Genomic DNA, 17,159 nt, shown 5'->3' with positions numbered 1-17,159 from the left:
GATAACTGGGCACCATCACCTCCTCCCTGGCTGCAGTTTTATGAGGAAGGGTTGGCATAGGGGCATCAAAGCCCAGCAGAAGGTCCAGGGCTGGGAGTCCCAAGCAGAAAGCTGACCAAGCAAAGAGCCTGAAGTCTAGAATAAGGTGAAGTTTGTGACCTTGTTACCACAATTGCAAACAGGCTTGTGGTTTGTAGGTAACAAATTCTCCTTGTGTGTTGCAGGTCTTGACTCAGGTCCTGTACGACATGCCCAGTATCATCTGTGGCACCTAATATCAAATAATCTCTTTTAAAAATCTGGCCTAAGCATTTATATGCATGTCAGAAGGTGAGGGATGGATACAGGTAATGCGTTGATAAACTGGAACTACGGTTTTACTGCATCTGCGCTAATTAGCATTCCCAAGTATTGCTACCTGGTTTAGGCTTTGCATACTGCTGTGCAGCCTTCTAGAACCCAGTCAGTATTGATTAGACTAGTTCACAAGTAGTTTGTTTTCCTCCTCTAAACAGCAGTTACTACATTTCAGTCTTACTTTCAAGTTGGTGTTTTGCATCTCCCTGAGAACTCCACGCAGAAGACCACCACCCTTATGATTGAGAAACCTCTCAAGGAAAGGGAAGCGACCTTTGTTCAGAGTCTTTGCCAGCTTTTTGTGAATTGCTGCAAGTTCAAAATTCATTTCCTCAACAACAGAGAGCATCCAATCCACATTGCAGTGGATGTGTGTAGAAAACGCAGGAAAATGGGCATTCTAGCTATGTTCAGAGCAAAAAAAATTCATAATAAGAATTTACAACATTTTCTCACCTATCATCACATCTTCACCTCTTTTTGTTGCACTGCCTTCTCATACTGCACCCACAGCCTGTGTGTTAACCACTACTGTCCTTAAAGGATTCAGTTAACCAACATTTACCTTTATTAGTCATCTGCAACGAATGCAAACAAAGATAAAAATTCATAATCCTCAGATTTTCATTGAATCAATAGTGAGCTCACCTCTAATCTCCTGACCTCATGTATTGTCCCTCCAGCACCGCTGAGCTGGAGGGCATTCAGAAATGCAGGCAGTAGTGCTGACAGGACCCTGCCGCTGAACATGCCGGGCAATTAAAGTGTATACTTGTTAAATAACCAGTAAATGTTGCATCAGAAGCAGCTGAATCCAAAGAAGTAAGAGCACCATAAAGCAACATATCAAGAATCCACAAAGCCTTGTCCCATAGCTTGTTTATTTCCAGGTAAGATGGAAAAAGCTGAGATCAGCTTGGTACGCTGAAGTTCCCTACGCACCAGTGCGCTTTCCCAAAGGCACCTTGCAAGCCTCCGCTGCTTTGCCCTTCAAAAGTCTTTAATTCTATCTTTCCTTCAACAAAGCCAAACACCTTGCCTACGTTCATAACTGCATAAGGTACTGATGTTGTGGTGTTAGACTGATAGCTACTCCTGATCTTTGCTTTCAAATAATCAAAGATCTGTTATCTACAGCTTCTGTATTCCACCTGAATCCAGGTGATAAGTGCCTCAGTTCTCCAGCTCAGAGCAAAATACCGCGCGCTCCCACTGATCCAGAGCCACTTTTGCAAAAGCGCAACGAGCCCTCATACAGCGTAAGCTCAGAGCAAGCACAAGTTAAATTTCACCAAAATTTCACCCTTAATAAACTCAGCAGCAACACAGGAAAACTTGCCTAATTCTAGAGAATCTAGAGCAGAGAGAATGAGGGAAACAACACGGGAAATACCAAGACATCTAGATGCAGAAACAAGTGAGTGTGGATTTATTTATTTTGAGCAAACAACATCAAAATGGATCATTGACTGTTGGACTTGATGGTCCTAGAGGTCTTTTCCAACCTTAATGATTCTATGCTTCTATGAAAACAGCTGCTCTCGTTTCAGAAGATCTGTCCTAACTTACTACTTAAGCTTAAGATTCTCTGTCACTGTATGTACACCATTACAGGACTTTGGGCATTGCAACGTTTGGATGTTTGGAGCAGATCCTCGGAGGCCTTTTATGGACTGACTAGAAGACATGAAAGACGGCTGAGATAATGGGAGCTGGTCATGATGACCAAGGAAGTTCACTCCTATCATATCTTGACTTATGCGGCCTTGTTCTCACATCTGCTGTTCTCCTGGGCCATTGCTAAAGGTAGTTTGTGATAACTATTACTCAATAGCAGAGCTCTGTCTGCACGCAGGATGCCTCGCTGCTTCCTTGCACGCAGCACACAGCGAAGGGTGCAAGGTGACAGTGGCCACGTTATCCTGGCATCAGCAGCAGCCAACCGTGCTCTTCGCCCTGCACAGCGTAACGTCAGGCTGGATGAGTAGATATCTTCTCCCGCTGAGACTCTGCGGTAAAGGTGAAGGCCACCGAAATACCGCACCTCTTTTAACTTTACGTCAGCTTCTACATCAGCTTTTACATTACGGAGTAGTCCCAGTCTCGCAAAGACTTTCTCAGTGAAAGAAAATAAAGTCACAGTAACTTATTTCCTTCTAGCCAAAGGTGACTCTAGGAAAAAGACTCTGGGAATTGTGCTACATGGAGCATGTATGTAGAGGTGTTTTGTATTACAGGTGTAGTAAAGGGGCTTTGAAAGAAATCAAAATCAGGCCTATTGGGTACAGTGTTTCTCCAAAATCTTTAGAACACACATATGAATCAAAACCACTGCAATAATACAAAGTAAAAAGTCTGATAGTTGTCTGTTCTGTAGAGCGAAAGCGTCAAAGACACAAAATGTTAATTCAACAGACAGTAACCGTGCCTCCTGTTCATCACTTCCACGAGCTGTTAATGGATAGAGAGACTGCCAGTCACCCACACAGCTGCTCAGAAATATATGCACGGCAGAAATATCGATTTTACTTCCTTGACTGTACAAACAGAACGGCAGTTGCAAACAGACACGTATGACAGATCTCTTGCAAAAGCAAACAAGGGCGAGAAGATCATATGAACTTACTTGGGTAATGACAACTGGATTTTCTTTCAAGATGGGATCCTTCAGCAAAATCTGGGCAAAGGTTTCTGTGCCCTCACCTCCTAAGCCGCTAGCAAATGCTGTCATGGCAGGCAAGACAGCTTCGGGCAGGTCCAGCCATTTCACAAAGCCCTCAATGAATTCCGTCCTGAAGGAGCTGTAAGGCAACAGCAGCAATTAAGGCTCCAGAACTGGGGATTTTTGCAAACTTTGAGTGCTCCCTGCTTTGAAATGTTGATGTCTCGCCGTCTGCACAAAAATCAAGGCACCATAAGAAGTCAGCAGAAGGCGAGTTGCTACACGAGCTGCCTAAACAAAGAAGTAAGCAATCTGAATGGAGCCAGACCTTTCTCCAATGCATGTGTCTGCAGTATTAAGGGATGCAACTTTTGCTGAAGTATAAAAGTCTTCAAGGTGTAAGAGAGAAAGTCAACGCAATTAAGAAAATAGCTAATGTCACCAGGATCTGCCACACCCCTGACTTCAGAAGACCCCTCAGAGTCTGGTACCAGCTCCACCCAAGCTGCCACCCAAAAGCCACCTCCTTTGCTCACCCCTCATACCCTGTGTAGTACCTTTGCTCTTCTCCAGGGAACAGCTGTGCTAGGGATATCCCACAAAGTGCCGCATAAGCAAATCTTCCCGGTTCACCCAGCCACTGGCGCAGAAGCACACATGGTTCCGTTTCACCTGCCTTTGCAGCCGCACTATGCTGTTTTGAAGCCCAACCTTTCCACTTCTCTTGTGCAGCCATTTTTACCTGCAAGTTTGAAGAGGAAAAAGCAGAAGAAAAAAAACAAACCAACAAACAGTTGAGAACCAGGAAGCAATGAGACAAATTGACTTCGCTTTTTCACTGTCACACTTGCTGTCGGTATTAAGTCAAGCCTGTCAAGGACCAGCTTGTGTATCCCCCCCACAACACGATGCTGCAACCAAAGACAACCGGAGACTTTCTGCTCACCAGTTCTCAAAAGTTCTGCACAAAATGAACCAGCGATACTTCACACAGCAAAAGAAATCCCCCTCCAGACTCAGAGAGGCTGGGCTCCGTTCAGGCTTATCGTTCACATGTTTACTGCAAAAATAACATGTAAAATAAAAGCTCGGCACCTGGTGCAGGGACCAGTACAGCTGCCTGGGAAATAGTTTGCCTCTCTCATCTTCAACCCAAATTGCTCCTCAGTTAATTTTGCTGACAGCGTTACAGAAGTTGAGTCCAGCTGCAGACTCTGATGAGGACTTTTAACGTGCCCCATGGACATTGCTGTGCTTTGCTCATAATACTCCCTCCTCCATACAACCTGCTGCTGCTTTTTCCCTAAACATGAGATCCCTGTGCTACGCAGACCTTGAGCTGGCCAAAATACTATTTTTTAGAGCGCGGACGTGCGCGCTTCCAACTGAACAGCTTACAACTGCTCCCCGGGAGCTCCCCTGATCATACACACAGCCAGCCGAGGTGACTGAAACCAGGCATACGCGACAACAGCTCATTTCACAATTCAATGTGGGTAACAATCTGCTCCAAAGCTCACTCACATCACCTGAAATTTCTACTGATTTCATAAAGATTTTATTGGTCTCTAAGGGGCCCGAACCACCTATTTCATGATATACTCCCTATTTAAATATTTCCTTTCCTCTGAACCCTGTAAAGCAGCTAAATAGGAATTAGGAGCCCGTACTGAACCATGTACTGACTCTCAGAGGATGCAGTGCCATTTGTGGGATATTTTTAGAGTCCTAGGAGAAAGAAATGCAGCACAGGAGCAGCTCTTTTTAAAGAGATTTTATTATCTGCATGCTGTCTGCAACAGCCTTCCAGGAAGGGTGCCTGTCTTGCCTTCCCGCTCAGAAATTTTATTCGAGGACATTCGTATTTCTCAAGGCTCACCCTATTTAACTGCTGATGTAGACATGCAAGGAAAATTCATCACTCATGGGCCGATGGTTATTGCAGCTCGCACCTCCCTTCCTGGGAGAGCTCAGCCCCCCTGCAGCACGTATCTCCTGATGGCTTGAGCACACAGGTCTAAGGCATCTCGGTGCGTTTCCATGGAAACATCACATTCCAGCAACATGGGAGCACAAAGTCCGCAGGAATAAACAAACTCTGGTATTTCCGTACCAACCAGAGAAGGGAAGGGCCAGATTACCTTCCCCGGGGAGAGTGGGTCCCTGGGATCAATCCCGGCCCCGGCAGGCCCGCGCCGGTACCGACCCCAACGCGCAGCAGCATCTACGCTTGCTGAATTGCAGCAAGAACACACACCTGCGGAGGTGGCACAAGATGGGCCTCCACGCTTCCCAGGACTTCCTAACAAAATCCAAAGATTGTTTTATCACCTCAGGAGCTCCAAAGCCCTCATTTGTACACCCAAAAGCCATTTCATATCGCTAGGCTCTGACCTTCCTAAAACATCCAGACTTATGGGCCAGTTTGCCCAGAAATAATCTAACGTTTAAAGTTTCAATAACTTTACAATTACTTGGCAGGTCTACTCACCTCTGGACACAGATTTATTAGCTTATTATGGGAGACAGCACTGAAAATAAAATCCCCTTCCCTGCTGTGATAGATTTATTGATTTGTTAACACAGGCTCACATGAAAAGTGAACAGCTCAAAAGGATCCAGAAACAGTACAACTGTTTAACCTTGATTCCCAATAACATAAAAGATGTGGCCAATTATGGAGCGACACCATAGCGGCTTCTTGCATGCAACTTCATTGCCGTTATGCAACAAATAATTCACGATGCTGAGCATCTGGAATACCCAGAGGAAGTTCTGAAGATGCTCTCATCAGTACGCTCGATGTGCATCCCCTCAGCACAGATATCTATTTCTTCATAAATATCTAGGAAAAAAGGGGCTCGGATTCTCAGACGTGCAGCATAAAAAAATGGCTACGTGTGATTTAGTAAAGAAAACTTGGGCCAAGTCTTGCCACTGAATCCAGGATCATAGAATCATACAATCATTAAGGTTGGAAAAGACCTCTAAGACCATCAAGTCCAACCCCCAACCCAACACCCCCAGGCCTCCTAAACCATGGCTCCAAGTGCCACGTCTGCACGTTGTTTGAACCCCGCCAGGGACGGTGACTGCCCCCCCCTCAGGGCAGCCTGTGCCAGGGCCTGACCCCTCTGGCAGGGAAGGCATTTTCCCTGATATTGAAGCTAAACCTCCCCTGATGCACCTTGAGGCCATTTCTTCTTGTCCTAAATGGATGAGGGAATTGAGAGCTAGAAATATATCCAGAAAGTTATTTACAGCTTGTGGCACTGGAATTCATGTCTCTCTCTCAAACAATGTGATTCAGCAATCAATAGCATTGCCATAATCTGAACCATCACTTGAAAGGGAAATTTTTTATCACTTCCAGCACTCGCTTTTCACACAAAGCCCTTCGCTTTCTTGAGAGGTGACGTATTTTATACAGCGGTTCCCAAAATCCTGTTTGGAAAGCAGGAAGACAATCCTTTTGTGGATCTAATGCTGTACAATACACACGTGCTCCCTACTGCTGGAAGAATTACAGAGATGCTGGCTTTGCATTCATCCAAAAAGCAACCAAATCGCTCACACGTTAACCCCTGAGACCCTCAGAAGTTAATGAGGCATCTCATCAACCTCAGAGAAGTAGCTGTAGGTAATTATTCAGATGGGGCTGGCCAAAACGCCAAACGTAGGGCCAAAACCCTGCGATTAAGCACTGGGCACCTCAACCTTGGAAACATTGGACAGACGAGTTTTCCTGGGAACTTGCACAGGGCTCCAGAGCCACACATGTGCTTACACGCTGGGAGCACCACGGCCTTTGCTTTTAATCCGTAGATATGAAGTACGAACACGGAATGCAATTAATTCAGTCCCAGATAAAATCGCGTCTTGCCGCAAAAACATGCGAATGCGATAGACAGCCGCCGCAGAAATGCGTGCTAAATGTAAACCAGAGATCAGGCACCGAGGGGATGGGGACATGGAAAAGCTAAAAGCTTAAGTAGCTGCAAAACTGAGCGCGTTTGATCCGGTTAATCCCGACGCTTGTAGCAGCAGCGATTGAGAAGCGATGTGAGTACACAGGAGGCGGGCAGAGCTGCGGAGGGGGACGTGACCAGCACGCAGAAATCACGAGTGGGAAAAACGTGAAAGAAACCCCTCAGCTGGGAAAGCTGCGAGCACCAACATCCCCGCAGCTGCCGATATTCGCTTTTATCGCACATCCTTTGAGAGTGAAACTTCTGCTGCCAGAATACAGGCATTTTTTGGTTTTTTTTTTTACAGAAAGCAGCACTTCTGACAACCAGTGAGGAGAAGAAACCAGGCCCCGGCAGCGGGGCGGGCGCCGCCACAGCCCTCCCCTCAGGGAGCGGCCTGAGGAGAGGGTCCCTCCCGCTCACCCCCTCGGCCCGCGGAGCTGCACCCCCGCCCTGCCCAGCCCCTTTCCCCACCTCCCCCGGCCCGGAGCCGACCTGCTGCCGGCCCGGCCTCAAAGCGGAACCGCCGCTTTCCTTCCGCGCCTCCCGCCCGCCCCTTCCGGCCCGGCCCGGCCCGGCCCGGCTCTGCCAGGCCCGCCCTTCCCGCCTCCACTACGCAATCTGCGTACGGCGAGAGGGCGGCTCTGGGCGGTCCGGCTGCTCTACCCTACGCGACTGGCGTAGCGACGGGCGTAGGTTGAGGAGCGTGGAGGGGAGACGCGCTGGGCTGAGGTGATGGTGGGGGCTGGCGGCCGGCCCTTGTCCCCTGGCCCCTTCATGGGCCTGGTGCTGGGTCCATCTCCACCACGAGATGGGTAGAGCTGCGCTTTCCTCGCTGCCCGCCTTTACCCACAGTCTTGGGCCTTGTCTGCTACATTGGTGCCTTGCTCAGGGTTTAGGCCTACGTGGGTATGGGTCCTTTTGCTCCCTTTAAAACCCTTCTTCCCCTGCCGGAACTGCTCCCTCTCTGAGGGAGGGTTACAGAGAAAGGTGGTGATGTACATCTGGTGAAGCTGCTCTCAGGTTGCTCCACCAAGACTCCTTTGCCACATCAGATGCAGGACAGGTTGGTGTCTCAGGAGAATTAAAGCTTCAGTGGTGTCTCACACTTCGTGCCGTGTTACTGGGTTGGATCCCAAAGCCATATGAACAGAAGCTGAAGTATGTGTTTTTGTATATCTATATGCACTCATCAGGCAAATTTGAGGGCCATGTATGTGTCGCTTCTGAAAGCACTGGCGCAGTCAGCTCGGGAGGCTTTGCTCCACTGCAGTTGATTGGCCTTGCAGAAATCCTAAAGCTTTGGAGTTAGGTCAGCTACCTGAGCTCATGGCTTTTGCATTGTGTTTTGGGGGTTTTAAGAACTGCATTTGCTCTGAGAGCAGTCTCAGGCTGGACCCCCAAGTCCAATGCATAGTAATTTTTGGAGAAACACGTTTTTTTCAGGGGAAGGCGAGAGGTTTTTCTGTATGATCATGTTTCATAACAGTAAAACTAGCTTTGATTGCTTGGTAGCTGGGGTAACCAGTTTATGCTTTAAAATATGCTATGTGGGACTTATTTATAAATACTTATTAAAAAAAATGTGGGTACCAGCTGTGTTTAAAAACTGATTTTGATTTGGCCAAATATCTTGCCCTGGTTCCTTGCTACTAATACTAGACCATCTCAGGTTTACTCACACAAGTACTCATGTTATATATAGGTGTTTTAAGCATAATCATATAGTCATTAAATGTAACACCAAAGTTCAGAAGGAGAGTTCTGTGGATCCCAGTTATGGTGCAGAAGCTATCTATGTCACCTGTGACTTAGGTGACGGCAGAACACAACAGGCAAGTTGCAAATGGTTCACAAGCAAGGAATCACCTGGACGCAAATCTGTGCTCTCAGACCAAGATCTGCAAATTAGTTTCTTGTAGATTTGACAGTTCTGTGTTTGAGAACCCAAAGTTCTCTTTGTACAGAATCTCAGCAACGTGGAAGCGTGAAATGTGTTACTTTAGCCTGTTTATATCTGTGTGATAATGCAGAAGAGCTGTTAAAAGTGGTCTGAAACGTAAGCTGAGTGGACTGACAATTAGGAGTTTTACCAGATTTGTAAACTTGGGATCTTGTTATATACAATTTCATAATAATCAAAGCCAGCACAATTATGGATAATTTAAAGTTCTGTAGTTAAAGTGAGGCTTCTACATTTAACAGTAATTTAGAACGCCTACACTCACAATTCTTCAGGCACCTGTCTCACTCTCTTGCGTAAGTGACTAGTGACTGTAGTGGGTGATGGTGGTGCTGTTTGTTGACAAGAAGCCTGGAAAGGGGTGGAATAGGGAAAGTTGTGGCTTTGGGAGGGGCCCTGTGGGCAGAGGGGCAGAGTGGGAGCGCGCGTGACAAAAGGATAGGCCTATTTTTTAATTAAAATTGGCTTGTGTACATGCATTGTTAAACAAAACACCTTTGTAGTTGCTGGTCCGGGATTCTGTCTATACAGATTGTAATGCTTAAATACTGCTGTTTGGTCTTTTCATGTTGTTAATGTCTCGCTGGGATTCTGTCTTTGTAAGTCACAGTTCTCAGATATTCAGGTACAGCTGAATAATACTGTCTGGGCCCATTTCTCATTATGAACCTCTCTCTTTCAGGCTATGGTGTGTTCCCTAGTCACCCTCCAACATTGGAAGCCAGCGAGGAAAGGTAACAGGTCAAGGCGATTCGGAGCTGAAACTTTCTTGCCAAAAAGACTGGTCTGAATTAAAACCAAGTACAAGCAAATTCTTTGCATTTTAGAATAGGAATACAATTTTGTTGGCCTTTTCTCCATAAACCTAGCTGCTGCTTTAAAGGTTTACATTGTCATCGAGTGTTATCTTGTCAGATGAGAATCAACAGCTGTTATAAAGATACAGGTTCTAGGGCCGAATGACTCCTACCAACATCATGAACTGTGAATCAGCTGATTGTTAGTCGTTCTTAAAGGCTGTAGAAACATTTCAGTTGAACTGCTGAATGGATGCTTGGAAGGTGTTGATACAGAGCAGTAGGGGTGAAAATCTGGGCTTCTACAGCTGCTAATCTTTCTGTGTGGATCTCTCTGAGATCATCGCACAGTGTGCTGCCTTCCTCCCCACTGTTGTATACTGCCTCGAGGGAAGCCCTTTTCTGTTGGCCGTTGTTTTTCTGACACTATAGTGCAATGCACTGTTCCCCGATTGTTATCCACAGAGAGACAGACTTTGTCTTGTCAATGTGCTTCACTGGCAAGACACCAGGCACTTAACTTATACCACTATTTTATTATATTTTTCACTGTCCTTAAGCAAGTTATTTTAACCTATATAGTAAGCCCAATACATAATAAGACAGAAATTGGTAGAGCAAGATACATGAAATTGGGGGAAGGGGAATATGACCTGTTTGGTGTTCTAGCAGTCTGCAGCAAGGTCAAAGGTCTCAGACCAGCTGAGAGGGAGCTCCACCAGGTTATTCCCATTCTGTGATTTTATAGCTGGTGTGAAGCCCCCCGTCCCCACATATCTTTGTACCCAGAGTCTAATCGCTGCAGCACACCCTGCTACGACTCTTGGAGCTGAACAGGGGCTGTTTGAGCAGATAAATGAGGGGCAAGGAAAGAGGAAGGCTTCATGGTTCAGCAAAAATGTTCACGCTTCTATAATTTAAAGGAGTCACACAACTAAACCCTCAGCCACTAGTTGTGCTTGTGTTTAGTTGTAAGTGGGTGACAGCTTCTTGATTTGATTTAAATACTTCCCACAGGGTGTTCTGTTAGAAACTGTCCAGGCTCTTGACATAAGTTTAGGCCTAATTTTCTGGCAGCTGATAAGCAGTGTAGGGAGTGACAGAGGCATGTTACCGGGGCCTGCACAGCAGGGCTGGGGCTGAGCAAGGGGTGACCACCAAGTCTTCACCTAGTTCCACCCCTCACCTCAGCCTCATTGTGGCATCCCCCTCTTCAGCAGACCCCGACATCAGTCCAGTCCCAGGGTTGGGACCCCACATGTAGAAATTAGCGTAATAAAATTGAACGCACCCTTTTGGAAGGGCAGGGTGATACGTAACAAACTAATTTTCCCTTTTCACATTCATGCCCTGATCTCATTCACTCACGCCCATGTGCTGACTAGCCTGCACAGGCTGGCCAGGCTCCACTTTGCATGATATGGAGGACGAGGGACGCTGCCTCTAAAATCTTCATTAGGTTTCCTGACTGATGATGGCAAACTGATAGTGGGTGCAACTCACACACCCTTCTGGAGTTGTTTGGTATCTTCCTTGGTCTCTTCTCCTTTTAAAGTTTTTTTTTTTAAATTGGAATTATTTTATGGCTCCAATCTAGCTCATCTTTGTCATCTTATCTTTAGGACAGTCTGTTTCTTCCTTGCTACTTGGTCGTTTGAATGAGATTAGTGTTCTGTAGCAATTAGCACATAATTTTCCTATAACCCTTCTCACTAACTCTGATGTCTTCACATACACTACCTTCAGGCCAATATTAATATATTTGTTACAAACCTTTATGGTACCAGTCACCCCTTAGCCTTGGTAGGAAAATTGTCTTTGAGCTGAAAGACTTGGCAAGAGTTTCTGAAGTTATTTTCAGTACAGCTGAATATCTGGTCTAGTCGTTGTATTTGGAATAATACAGTATTTGGGTTTAAAAGCATCTGCCTTTTCCCAGTTGAAAAGCTTTTTTCTGGTTAGTTATTAGCAAATGTTGCTACATATCCACTTTGCAGTAGGTCAGTTGCTGTCCGAATATATTAGAAAAATCAAAGCATTTATTTCCCTTGAAGGTTCGTGTTCTTAGGCAGAAAATAGATCTGGTTTGTTCCAAGACTCTAGAAGGACAGCGGCTCCTTACCCTCTTAGTCTAATCTCTTTTATCTGCTGGTGAGACACTATGTATATTTATATACTCAGCAATTGGAGTACATCAGTTTCCATTCTTATCGAACACAAATATTTACCACAGGCCTGATCCAAGGTCTGCTGAGATCCCTGCTGCTCTTAAAAATGTAACTTAACTAGAGCAAACTCCTAATTTTTTTCTAATTTCATTTCAATTGGGTTATAGGACGTTTTCTTAGCAACTGAGTATTTTTTTTAAATCCAGGAAGAAACCCAGCACATTACTTCTTTGCTTTACTCACCAACTCACTTGTACAGATTCCCTAATACGCTTTCTCAGCTGTAGTTCCTGTGAGCGAGGAAACCGTGAAATGTTTTGACATTAATTGTCAGTGAGGAATTGAAACACAGAAGTCAATGAGCAATTAACATTATTAAACTTTAATGGACACGATCCATGTAGAAATCTCACACGTGGTATGGCATAGCAATTGACACGTGTCTGTGTGTCTCTGGGCATCCCCCAGGACAATGCCATACTTAATGTAAAGAGTGCAAGACAAGAGGTGGTGCAGGGAGACGCATAAGGGAGTTCAGGCAAGAGGAACTATTTCTGTGCTAAATAGCATGGGGAATTTGGAGTGTCATGAGCTTTTGAGAGCCTTGCCCTTTGCAAGCCACAGGCTCCAGACGAGGAGAGCTGATTTTGCTTCTTCCTCTCCCATTTTATGTGTAGCTTAAAACAGCACCAGCTGACATCCCTTTTTCCCAGTCCCTTTCCCGTTCCTGCCAACAACTGTTTGGGCAATGATAGGGATTAAAGTGATAACCTGGGTTAAAACTACTCTCTTCCACCGAGGCTAGGCATCCAGTCCCTGATTTAGCGGTCGTCTTTCCCTACCTTGTCACAAGAAGAGGCGTACATGTGTTAAGAGAGTGGGAAAACGCAACCACGGCTAGGAATTTCCCCAGGACGTCATCTGTCAGGTGTTTCAGATAATGTTTGCAGTGTCATCGGGGGATGATACAAGCAAGAACAAAATGACATGAGCAAAACAACAAAATTATTAGTCTGGAATAAAAATTGTGTGGAAACCTTACAGTTTTTAATCTCATAAATATCAATATATAAATATTTTCCTGTGTTTCCAGTAATTAAATGAAACAACGCTGTGCATTGCGGTTGAGCCTGAGCAGGATACCTTAGCCACCTGTTGCATTTATTATGTGAATGATTGCTTTCAAAGTCCAGTAACGAACTGGTGTGTCCAACATGTGGCTTTCCAGGCAGGACCAGGCAATTATCTCTAGGCAGCTCGCATTAATTGCTTCAGGCAATGGCAGTGATGTGGGTCTCCTTGTGGCAGGAGGTGAGCAAGTCCCTGTTACACCTCCAGTAGAATTTCGGAGTGCAGCAAAGCACCATAGACATGACCAACCCCAAAATAAGCATGAGACAAATTACCCATTTTATCAGCCCAGAGCGTATAAACGGGAGGATGAGGATGGTGAGAATCACCACAAGCAGCAGGAGCAGCACAAGTCTCTGGATAGCCAGTCTGTTGTCTGCTGCAACGTTGTCGTCTCTGTATAACACGTCTTGGCCGGTCTGAATCCAGCTGTTGCCGTCCAGCCCTACAGCAGAGATGTGTACCTCAGGATTTGAATTGGGGTTTTCCAGGTGCTTCATGATGTCTTCTTTATTTTGAAGTGTGCGGATGAGTCCTCCTGACACAAAAGTGGGTTTTCTGCACAGGGGGCAGGTGATTATCCAGGTACTCTCTTCTTTCCTGAGTATAAGCTTGAGGCAGACGGCGCAGAAGGCGTGCTGGCAGTCCAGGAGCTTTGGTACTCTGTAGATGTTGTACTTGTTGAAGCAGACAAGGCAGTCCATATCAATAGATGCTGTGGTTGGACACTGGTGGTTCATTCCGGACCTGCATACTTCGGGAGAGCTTGAGTTCGTTAGCGTAACGAGTGGCTTTGAGTTTGGACAGTCTCTTTGCAGAATTACTGGTTTAAAGGCATCAGGACTGTCTTGCTCTGTGCCTGAAGGTCTCTCCACTTCTTGAATGTGTTCTTCAGTGAGTTCCAGCCTCTTCACATCTGCAGCATTTTCTGTTCGGGGTCCTGCTCCGCTTGTTTCTGCAGCGCCTTCCGCAGTGGGTGCAGGACCACACTTTTCAGCCTCTGGTACTCCCAGAGTTGTCGATTCGTTTTCATGGTTCAGCTTGTCAGTGGCTCTCTCCATGGAGATAAACCTCGGTGTGGTTTGTCTTCCCTTAGCTGAAGGACTTGCCGAATTTCTGACTCCTTTTATGCGTTGCTTTTATGCCTGCTGTATGCATGATTGATTAGTGACAGCTCTAAGCGTGTTGTGCTCTTACGATACGATGTTTTTATGAGATGGGGAGCCGAGCTAATGATTAACTTTGTGGCCAAGGCATTTTACAACAGCTGATAATATCACTGAGCAATTCCTGTCTGGAAGCAGACCCCGTGGCATTAGCAGGCTGCAGCTTTGTTCACTGGGACAGCCAGACACTACCATTATTACTAAATTAGTACTTTATTTGTTAAAAGCAATTTCATTGCTCTCTAAACACTGCTTTGCCAGGCAGTGACAGGTTTGGAGGAATTACCTAATATTAACTAAACACTGCAGTGCTTTGATTAGAGAGAGTGTAAGAATCACCAATTTTGAGTGCTCTGGGTAGGAAGTCTGCTCTGGCTTCAGCAATACTCGCTACCCTAGAGCTGTTACCCTCCAGCACAAAGTAAAGAACAAGACCAAGGTTATTAACACGGAGTATTGAATGTCTGATTGTTACCCACTCTTTTATACTAGGAGCATCCCTTTTGGTTTCAGTCATCGGAGGGCTTCAGGTGTGAACTGAAGCATGACTTAGCATCACAGAGGGTCTCACAGAGTCAGTGAGAGAGATCTGGAAATTAAAAGCAAGGTTATTGTCTTGGTAGGTCCCTCTGCTTTTTCCTGGTGTTCACAGGACAACCTCACGCGCTCAGGAATGCCCTTCTGTTAGGTGGGTTTGTGAATATTCAGCTCTTCTGGAAAAAAAAAGCCTGAACAAAATCCCTCACTCTCCAATTTCTTTCTGCCTTTTTATTTGAGGGGTAAAATACAGATGGTTTCTCAGTGAGAATCCTGCGGAAGGAAGGAAGGTAGTAGAGGAAGGGTCACTAATCCCAGAAAGCTGGACTAAGTCAGCATTGCCAGCAGAAGACACACTGTACCAAGCCTGTAGCCTCAAGGGCACCTGTGTGCTGCCATGTACCAGCCTCTCCCTCCAACAGAAAGAAATGAAACAACTGCAATTTAGGAGGGCAAGGAGTTCAGGAAGACTCTGATCTCATGAACTCGCTGAGGGGGGGATGAGGTGAGAAGAGCTTGTTCTTATTTGCTGAGTGGAAAGCTTGTCATAAGCAAACTTCGTCGAAGTGTCTGTGCGTCCCTGCTGTATTTCTGCTGATGCAGCATTTAGCATTGTTGGATGGACTTTTGGGTGACCCCAAATTTTAGGAGCCTGAAGATCTTTCAGTTGCAGAAGTGGGACTCGTAGTTGAAGTGCAAGAACGTCTGGAAGTGGGCTGGTGAACTGCAAGGCTCAGCTACGTTTAAAAATAGAATTTTCAGTGGCATTTCATGTGCCTCTTTATTAACAAGTTAATGCTGTTGAAAAGATCTGAGAAAGTAGAAGACAAGAGCTGCCATTTTTACAGTGCTTTAGGAGTTTCAAATTTTGTCTGTCCTTCCCGTCTCCAGAATGGAACTGTCTTAAAATGTACAGATCCTGAATCATTAGAACAGTACAAAACTGTCTGGCAGATGTTGGGAAGCTGGAACGGACGCCAAGAGGGGCAACTACACTCCAAACTTAAGTATTTCAGTTAAAAACTAGGTGGGATGAACCCCTGCCTCCGTGCCTGCTTGCTCTGTCTCTTGGCAATGGGTGGGAGCGACTTTCAACTGTGTGTGCTGGAAACTCAGAGCTGGCCAAGAGGCACGGTTCTTTCAATACGGGTGCATGTCAGCAGCGAGGACAGCTCACTCAAGGGAAGGGGAAGCGGAGTGCGTCGTGGTTTGGAGAGGTCCTCCTGCTTCCCTGGTGCTCTGGCTACTGCCACACAGATCGGGGAGCCCGAGGGAGGAAGCGTGGCCTGGTGTGGGGGCTCAGGAGGCCGCAGCGGTGCGATTCCCAAGCTGTGTTTTCAGCAGCGTTGTTCCGGCAGCGTGTGGTCTCTCCACCCAGTTTTTATCGGTCGTATTGGGTTAAAAACATCCGTTTGTTGTTGCCCTCCATTGATGAAATTTTCAGCCAAGGGTTGAAGGACCTGCCCTGATTTTGACTCGTTTTGTCCATGGCATCGTGAGGGATGTTCACCGGCTTGCACGCGGGTTGTACTTCATTGGATTGCCTAGAGCCCTTTAATGCTACTTCAGCTAATTACTCTGTCATTAATCATTTGTAGTCAGTTTATGTACTCCTCCTGCTTTCCTGCTTTTGTATGTTTGCATAAGAAAATGTGCTTCAATGGAATGCTTCTTATGGACTTGTTTATGACAGGAAATGGATATAAAAGAACAGTTGTGTCATTTCAGAGTAAAATCCTCACTTGCTGTAGGGCTGTGAGCATGCTAATATTCAGAACATCTGAGAAGAGCCAGCAGTGTGCCCAGGGGGCCAAGGAGGCTAACAACGTCCAGGCTTGTGTCAGCACTGGTGTGGCCAGCAGGAGCAGGGCAGGGATGGGGCCCCTGTGCTCGGCATTGGGGAGGCCCCACCTCGAGTGCTGGGCTCAGGTTTGGGCCCCTCGGGACAAGAAGGGCCTGGAGGGGCTGGAGCGTGTCCAGAGAAGGGCAGCGGGGCTGGGGCAGGGTCTGGAGCACAAGTGTGCTGGGGGGCGGCTGAGGGGGCTGGGGGGGTTTAGCCTGGAGAAGGGGAGGCTTGAGGGGAGCCCTTCTCGCTCTCTGCAGCTGCCTGAGAGGGGCTGGAGTGAGGGGGGGGGTTGGTCTCTGCTCCCAAGGAACGAGCAATAGGACGAGAGGAAACGGCCTCAAGCTGCGTCAGGGGAGGTTTAGCTTCAATATCAGGGAAAATGCCTTCCCTGCCAGAGCGGTCAGGCCCTGGCACAGGCTGCCCAGAGAGGTGGGGGAGTCACCGTCCCTGGGGGTGCTCAGAAACGTGCAGACGTGGCACTTGGGGCCATGGTTTAGGAGGCCTGGGGGTGCTGGGTTGGGGGTTGGACTTGATGGTCTTAGAGGTCTTTTCCAACCTTCATGA

The 17,159-nt window shown here is 46.6% G+C and overlaps 2 protein-coding genes across 2 annotated transcripts in view; both read right to left on the bottom strand.

Annotated features, from left to right (window-relative positions):
• The window catches only part of TMCO4 (transmembrane and coiled-coil domains 4), a 45,099-nt gene extending 37,565 nt beyond the window's left edge, over positions 1-7,534 (bottom strand). Inside the window, exons 1-3 of the mRNA XM_064470208.1 lie at positions 7,483-7,534; positions 3,577-3,761; positions 2,984-3,158 (exon numbers count right to left, since the gene is read on the bottom strand). Of these exons, the coding sequence (XP_064326278.1) occupies positions 2,984-3,158; positions 3,577-3,755 (354 nt within the window). The 5' untranslated portion in view covers positions 3,756-3,761; positions 7,483-7,534. The remainder of the gene's footprint in view (positions 1-2,983; positions 3,159-3,576; positions 3,762-7,482) is intronic.
• Positions 7,535-12,282: 4,748 nt separating this feature from the next.
• RNF186 (ring finger protein 186) lies at positions 12,283-14,249 on the bottom strand. Its single transcript, XM_009507101.2, has one exon. It carries the CDS (start codon positions 14,105-14,107, stop codon positions 13,187-13,189), a length of 921 nt encoding a protein of 306 aa, XP_009505396.2. The 5' UTR covers positions 14,108-14,249; the 3' UTR covers positions 12,283-13,186.
• Positions 14,250-17,159: the final 2,910 nt, after the last annotated feature.

The sequence above is a fragment of the Phalacrocorax carbo genome, chromosome 20 (genome assembly GCF_963921805.1).
Source record: "Phalacrocorax carbo chromosome 20, bPhaCar2.1, whole genome shotgun sequence".
NCBI classification, from domain to species: domain Eukaryota; kingdom Metazoa; phylum Chordata; class Aves; order Suliformes; family Phalacrocoracidae; genus Phalacrocorax; species Phalacrocorax carbo.
Note: the sequence above shows the minus strand (reverse complement) of the source record. Positions and strands in the feature narration are given on the sequence as shown.

Coding starts and splice junctions, on each gene's coding strand:
- RNF186 (XM_009507101.2), bottom strand. CDS start 14,107: ATGGAGAGAGCCACTGACAAGCTGAACCATGAAAACGAATCGACAACT.